The 7,847-nt window shown below is 42.1% G+C and overlaps 1 protein-coding gene across 1 annotated transcript in view; it reads right to left on the minus strand.

The window, feature by feature from the left end:
* Positions 1–7,189, minus strand: part of LOC118997426 (A disintegrin and metalloproteinase with thrombospondin motifs 20-like) — a gene marked incomplete at its 3' end in the record, with an annotated part of 30,281 nt that extends 23,092 nt beyond the window's left edge. The window contains exons 1-2 of the mRNA XM_037061066.1: positions 6,717–7,189; positions 5,763–6,124 (exon numbers count right to left, since the gene is read on the minus strand). Coding sequence (XP_036916961.1) covers positions 5,763–6,124; positions 6,717–6,807 — 453 coding nt within the window. The remainder of the gene's footprint in view (positions 1–5,762; positions 6,125–6,716) is intronic.
* Positions 7,190–7,847: the final 658 nt, after the last annotated feature.

The raw sequence follows: 7,847 nt of genomic DNA on the forward strand, positions 1-7,847 counted from the left end.
CCTGGTGAAGGAAAAAGATATATAAGTCCAGGAAGCAAAGAAAGTCCCTGTCAAGATGGAACCTTAAAAGGCTCGCACGAAAACACATAATTAAAATGGCAAAAGTTAGAAATAAAGAGAGAAACTTAAAAGTAGCAAGAAAAAGAAAATTAGTTAACTACAAGGAAGATCCCATAAGTCTGTCAGTTGAATTCTCAACAAAAACAGTTCAAGCCAAAAGGGATTGGTATGAAATATTCAAAGTGATGAAAAGCAAGGACCTACAACCAAGGCAAAATAAAGAATTTCCCAAACAAACAAAAAAGCTAAAGGGCCCTGACTGGTGTGGCTCAGTTGGTTGGGCATTGTCCAGCAGAGGGAAAGGTCACCAGTTCGATTCCCAGTCAGAGCACATGCCAGGGTGGCAGGTTCAAGCCCCAGTCAGGGCATATATGAGAGGCAATTGATTGGTGTTCCTCTCTCACACTGATTGTTCTCCCGTTTTCTCCCTCTGTTCTCCTCTAATAAATAAATAAATGAATAAATAAATAAAATATTTTTACAAAACTGAAGGAGTCCATTAACATCAAAACAATATTGCAGAAAATGTTAAAGGGCCTTCGTTAAGAAGAAGAAGAAAGAAATAGAGAGAACATTAGTATAAAAATAAAATGTCAGTAAATAAGTACCCATCAATAACTTTAAATGTAAACAAACTAAGTGCTCCAATCAAAAGATACAGGGTAACTGAATGGATAGCAAAACCTGAGCCAGATATATACTGTCTACAAGAGACCCCCCTCAGAACAAATGACACACAAACTGAAAGTGCAAGAATGAAAAAAGATGCTCCATGAAAATGGAAACCAAAGAAAAGCTGGGGTAGCAATAGTCATATCAGGAAAAATAGATTTCAAAACAAAGGCTATCACAAGAGACAAAGAAGGCCACTATATAATACTTAAGGGATTGACCCAACAAGAGAATATAAACCTTATAAACATATTCACGCCCAACAAAGAAGCACCTAAACATAAAAAGAAAATCTTAGTGAACGTACAGGGAGAGATCAATAGTAATACAGTCATAACACAAAATTTTAACACCCCACTGACATCAACAGATAGATCCTCCAGAACTCCCCCCACCAAAGAAAATCATCAAAAAACAATAGCAGCCTTAAATGACACACTGCACCAGATCAATTTACTTGATATTTACAGAACATTTCATCCCCAAACAGAATATGTGTTCTTTTCAAGTGCACAAGGGACATTCTCTAGGACAGAGCATGTTAGGATACAAAAGAAGTCTTAATAAATTCAAGGAGGCTGAAATCATGTCAAGCATATTCTCCAACCACAATGGTATGAAACTAAAAATAAAATTTTTGAAAAAGCACTCAAACACATGGAGGCTAAATAACATGCAACAAAACAATGAAGGATTAACAATGAGATCAAGGAAGAAATCAAAAGTTACCCTGAGACAAATGAAAATAACCCAACAACCCAGTATCTACAGGACACAGTGAAAGCAGTCCTAAAAAAATTCATAGCATTACAGGACAACCTCAAAAAGAAAAAAAAAAAATCTCAGTCCAACTCTACACCAAAAAGAACTAGAAAAATAACAAAGCCTACACTGAATAGAAGGAAGGAGATAAAGATTAGAGTGGAAGGAAATAATGTAAACTTAAAAAAAAAAACAACACAAAAGAACAATGAAACAAAGAGCTGGTTCTTGGAAAAGATAAAGAAGATGATGAACCTTTACCAGGCTCACACACACACAAAAAGGACAAAAATAAAAACAAAAAGAGAAGGGACAACAGACACCACAAAAATACCTAAAAAAGAAAATACTATGAACAATTATATACCAACAAATTGGACAAACTGGATAAAATCGATAAGTTACTAAAAACATACAATTTTCCAAAACTGAATCAGGAAGAATCAGAAAATATGAATAGATCAATTACTAATGAACTTGAAGAAATAGTAAAAAAAATCCCAATAGATACAAGTCCTGACTTGATGGCTTCCTAGATAAATTTTACCACCAAACATTCAAAGAAGAACTAACACCTGTCTCAAACTAGTCAAAAAAATTCAAAAGGAGGGAAGACTCCCAAGCTCATTTTATGAGGCCAGCATTATTCTAATTCCAAAGCCAAATAAAGATACTCAGAAAACAAAAATTATAGGCCAATATCCCTGATGAACATAGATGCTAAAATCCTCAACAAATTATTAGCAAACTGGATCTAGCAATACATTAAAAAGATCATATGCCATGATCAAGTGGGATTTATTTGGGGGATGCAAGGTTAGTACATTTGCAAATCAACAAACATGATACATCACATAAACAAAATAAAGGATAAAAATCACATGATCACATCAGTAAATGTAGAAAAAGCATTTGATGAAAACTAGCACCCATTTATGATTTTTAAAAAATCTCAAAGTGGTAATATAGGGAACATACCTCAACGTAACAAAGGCTACATATGACAAACCCAAAGCCAACATCACACTCAATGGGCAAAAACTAAAAGTGTTCCCTTTTAAGATCAAGAACAAAACAGGGATGCTCATTTTTGCCACTCTTATTCAACATAGTTCTGGAAGTCCTAGCCACAGCAATCAAACAAGAAAAATAAAAGGCATCCAAGTTAGAAAAGAAGTAAAACTGTCATTATTTGAAGATGACATGATATTGTATACAGAAAATTCTAAAGACTCCATAAAAAACTACTAAAACTGATAAATTCAGTAAATTAGCTGAATACAAAATATTCATAAATTGGTGCCATTCTTATACACCAATAATGAAATATCAGAAAGAGAACATATTTCCCAATGATACATATGATAAGGGGTTAATTTCCAAAATTTGTAAAGACCTTATATAACTCAACACTAAGAAAACAATCCAATTTAAAAATTGGGCAAAAGACCTGAATAGACACTTCTCCAAAAAGGACATACAGATGGGCAGTAGACATACAAAAAAATGCTCAACATCACTAATCATCAGAGAGATGCCAATTAAACTCACCGCTGTCAGAATGGCTATCACCAATAAGTCAACAAAGAAATGTTGGGTGTGGGTGAGGTTGTGGAGAAAAGGAAACCCTCCTGCACTGTTGGTAGGAATGCAGACTGGTGCAGCCACTGTGGAAAGCAGTATGGGGATTCCTCATAAAAAATTTAAAATGGAACTGCCTTAAGACCCAGCAAAATTCCACATCTGGAAATATATCTGAAAAAAAAAACCCTGAAACACTAATTCAATAAAATATATGCACCCTTATGTTCATTGCAGCATTATTTACACTAGTCAAGATTTGAAAGCAGCCCAAGTGTTCATCAGTAGATGAGTGAATTAAGAAGTTGTGATACATTTACACAATGGGTTACTACTTGGCCATAAAAAAGGAAATCTTACCTTTTGCAAAAGCATAGATGGACCTATATTATGCTAAGTTAAATAAGCCAGTCAGACAAAGGCAAATACCACATGATTTTACTTGTATGTGGAATCTAATGAAAGAAATTAACACACAAAATAGAAATTGGGTTGTAGATACAGAGAACAGACACATCTTTCAGAGGGAAGAGAGCCAGGTAAGAAAGGTAAAGGGATTAAGGAAAAAACAAAACCCAGACACAGACGAAAGTATAGTGATTCGCTGCTAAAGGGAGAGAGTGGTGGGGACTGGTGGAAGAGGGCAAAGGGGGGTGAGAAGAGACTTGACTTTGGGTGGCAAGCACAGGATACAGTGTGCAGACGATGCAATATAGAATTGTACACTTCAAACTTGTATGGCTTTATTAACCACCATGGCCCTGAAAATTTCAATTAAAAAAAATGACTGACAAATTTGTGGTAGTAAATATAGAATTTTTCAGACAAATTAAACATTATTTAGAAAGGTTCTATAAAAGATAGAGTGTCTTTCTTTCTCTTAATGTGTAGGTGACCATATAAATATCAGTGTGTTTCTGTCATTCTGATGTTGCAAGTATTTTACACTTACCTACAACAGAAAGAAAATTGTTAAAGGCATTTCATGTAAACATAGCTCAAGATAATAGCATGAAAAAGACTAATGAAACTTTCCAATTTTATTTAGTAATGAACAATATTCACACCCAGGAAGACATCTTACATCAATTAAACTGTGATGAACTATAAAATGTGCCCAGGTGAGAACTATTATTTGTTTTTACTTAATCAAAGAATAAACAGTGTCCATGTTCTACAACTACTTTTCTAAATTTTTCATAACAAAAGCTAAACTACTTGAGATGAACACTAGATGAACTAGAATCCTATAACCAAAGTTCTAGTTGTTATCTCTGCTTGAACACGTTTTTTATCAGAGGAGTTAATGATGAGGTGAGTGCATATAATTTAATACAAGTGTTATCTACCTTGGGTTTCATGAACTCAGATAAAAAACTGTTACATCTTTATTTCCACTAACCTCTGGTAATTAACAATTCCTACAATTATGATTGTAGGAAAAACCACACTGTGACTTCGTTACCAATAAAATGATACCTTTATATTACATTTGAGTTTATGTAGCTCTCTGGATCTTTTATAGTCATCACCACTGGAAAAGTATAGTAGTAAAAATACCCCACCCCAATAGCTATTTAATGCATTAAAGAAATACACATCATGGCACCATAAATTGTAATAGTTGTAACATTTTTTATTACTGTTGGTATTCAAAAGGAAGTCAATTAGCCCTGGCTGATGTAGCTCAGTGGATTGAGTGCCCGCCTGCAAACAAAAGGGTGGCTGGTTTGATTCCCAGTCAGGGCACATGACTGGATTGCAGGCCAGGTTCCCAGTAGGGGGCGCGTGAGAGGCAACCACACATTGATGTTTCCTTCTTTCTTCCTCCCTTCCCTGCTCTCTAAAATGAAATCTTTTTTTAAAAAAAATTAAGGCAACTAGATCATTTTAAGTGTGTAAAATAACATACAAGTTATCTTAGAAGAATTTAGGGAAGAATACTAAAGAAATTCAAGGCAAAAAGATTTAAAACCTGTCTTAGAGAACAAAATACTGTGTTTATGTGTTTCATTTAATTTCCTCTCGCCACGATGAGATAGGAAATTGTTTTTGTTTTTAACAAAGTCCTCATCTTTTACTCCTGTTGCTCTAATGGCCATTTGCTGGCATCAGGCCATTGTAGATACTGTACATTTTTTAATGCATTTTTAAACAGGTAGATTCAACCTCTTGTTTTCTGTACTTCACTGATTTTTGACCATCCCCATACTACTGAAAACCAACTCTTCCTTCCAAACCTCATTGTAGGTATATTCATTCTTTTCCTTCTGCCGTCCTGAATTTAAGGAACAAATTTAAGTAAATGCAAGGGTTTTGCCTCAACAGATAGCTGGGAATGGATGTGTCCCAGTGAAACCACACTTCACTTGTAGCAGAGGCCAAAAGGCCACTCCTTGACTCACTAACCCAGCCTCTGCCTCACTTTCGAGACTCTCTCAGCTTTTCAAAGTAGAGTCCATTTTGCCCAGCAGGTAGACATGCTTTTCTTTTAAACCCCTTTCACTGCAGGAAGGAGTGGCCTCTGCACTGGCTTGGGTTCATGTAGGTGTTAATCCCTCCAGTGACCCATTCTGATCTCTTGGGTCACCAGCCACCAACTCAGAAAAACCCATTGCATGGTGGCTGCCTGAACGGAGCCCTTGAGTGGATACCAAGAAATTGTCAAAGGACCCGAGGGCACTTACCAGGCCTCCACAGAGGCTGAACACAGCTGTGTGATCCTCCCGAGCATTGACCTGGCCGCGGTAGAAGCAGTGGCGCAAGTCTGGGGTCCCTGCGTTGCTTTCCTGCACCCCGCGCGCAGGGGCTCCCAAATGCACCTCGGTGTAGCCCGGCGCCAGAAAGGCCGCGTCCGCGCTCAGGTTCAGCTGGAATAGCTGCCCGTAGGCACTGATTCGGTAGTGGGTCCTGAGCGGCGTGGGCTCCAGCGCCTCGGAGCTGCGCTTCCTCCGACTGAAGTGGTGGCTCTGAGGGAACACTTCACCGAACTCGTTGACCCGCGCTGGGGTCACCACTTCGTACGAGGCCAGTGTCCTCACCAGCGCTTCTGCAACCACAGCGACATGGCCAGTGAGTCCCCCACGTGTTTCCAGCGCCCGACCCCAAACTTCTTTAACCAAATGTTAAAAGACCCAAGGGCCCAGGACCCGATACACCCTGGGGAGCGACGAAGGCACACAGGATGGCGAGCGGGCGCGCGCGCACACACACACACACACACGTGCGCTCGGTGAGTGTGTAAGCTTTCCCACCCCCCGCCCCCGACTCGCTCCACCCTCCCCAAGCCAAGGGCCTGACATCCACGGCCCGGAGCAGCCCACCTCCTTCCCCCATCCCTCTTCGCTTCCCCGCCGCTGCGAACTCGTGCCCTACGAGCGCACGCGCCACCCTACCCCACGCGCCCCCACCGCGTGGTCCCGAGGAGGAGTCTTGTCCCTGAAGCATGATTCCCCGAAACCCGATGCAGCGGCAACCTCTGGGGGTGCTTAGAAGGATGACTGATCCGGGAGCCTGGGAGCCCCTGCAGAGCCAGGGTTCCCCAGTGGGCTGAGCCGTTCACTCCCCCCGCTCCGTCCGGCTGTCCCACTCGGGCCCCGAGCCCGCACTTTGCTGCTGAAGGCGCCTCGCGGTGACCTTACCTTGCCTGGGGTGGAAGTGAACTTCCCAAGACCTGGTGATGAAGAGCGAGAGCTGGTAGAGCAGCCCCGTCAGCCACTTGGCCACCCGCATGGTTCCACCAGGGAGATCCCAACCCGGGAGGCCAATCCCAGCCAGCCGGCTCGCCGCGCGCTCCGCTGCCTCTCCTCCCTCTAGCCCGCCGCTGCCCGCGCTGCCGCCGCGGCGCCTCAGCAGCCTCCGGAGCAGCAGCCCCGGCCCCGGGCCGGCCCGTCTAGCCACACTGCCAGCCTCCGCTCGCTGAGCCGCTGCTTCATCGCACTGCAGCCCCGAAGCCCCCTCCTCGCTCTTGGCAGCCTCGCTCCGCTTCCTGCGCCAGCACTGCCCTCAGAAGCCCTTAGCTTCAGTGCAGCTCCTCGCGGGGAAGCGACTCGACCCAGCAGAAACGGTGCCAATATAACTACCCCGAGCCGGGCCAGCGCGGGGGAGAGCCCGCCCCCAGGGCCCGACCAATCGGCGGGAGGCGCGGCCCCGGCTTGCCCGCGGGCGTGCAGCCCACCCCCAGCTCCCAGCCGCACGCGGAGTGGCCGAGGTCCACAGATGATAAGTGTGCGAGGTTTGAGGTTCTTATAATGAAATAACAAGCATCAGATGGAAAGTTTCTGTTATTTATGTTTCACGGTAATTTCAGGCTTCTCAAACAAGATAAAATAAGCTACAGCCCAGTTATCGTGGGCCGGGCCTCCTTTGCAAGGGTCCCTGTGTGTCCTAGGAGTTGTTGGGGTTTAAGAGTGTTGTTAAGTGCCGAGGGCAAGCTGAGGTTGCAATCAGCAAACACTTCTGGGTGGGAATTTCTGGAAATTGTCTAAAGAAATCAGAAAAGAAAAGGATCTAATTCTCCAGAGCCCAATAACCAGCGGTCCTTTTAATATCCATTGTTTGTATTTAATGGGTATATAAAGGGGCCCAAAATTCTATAAACGTTGAGCCCCAGAAAACTTTAATCTGCTCCTGCCTGTGAGTCAATATTTTTATGAGACTTTCTGCTGATAGTTTTACTTTTTTAAAAAACTGACCATATTTTCTTTATTTATAATGTCCTTGTATCCACAATTACCTTCCAAAATAATGATTGTAGCTCTGAATCCACTCGT

The sequence above is a fragment of the Sturnira hondurensis genome, unplaced genomic scaffold (assembly GCF_014824575.4).
Source record: "Sturnira hondurensis isolate 20B ecotype Veracruz unplaced genomic scaffold, ASM1482457v3 Scaffold0013190, whole genome shotgun sequence".
NCBI classification, from domain to species: Eukaryota; Metazoa; Chordata; class Mammalia; order Chiroptera; family Phyllostomidae; genus Sturnira; species Sturnira hondurensis.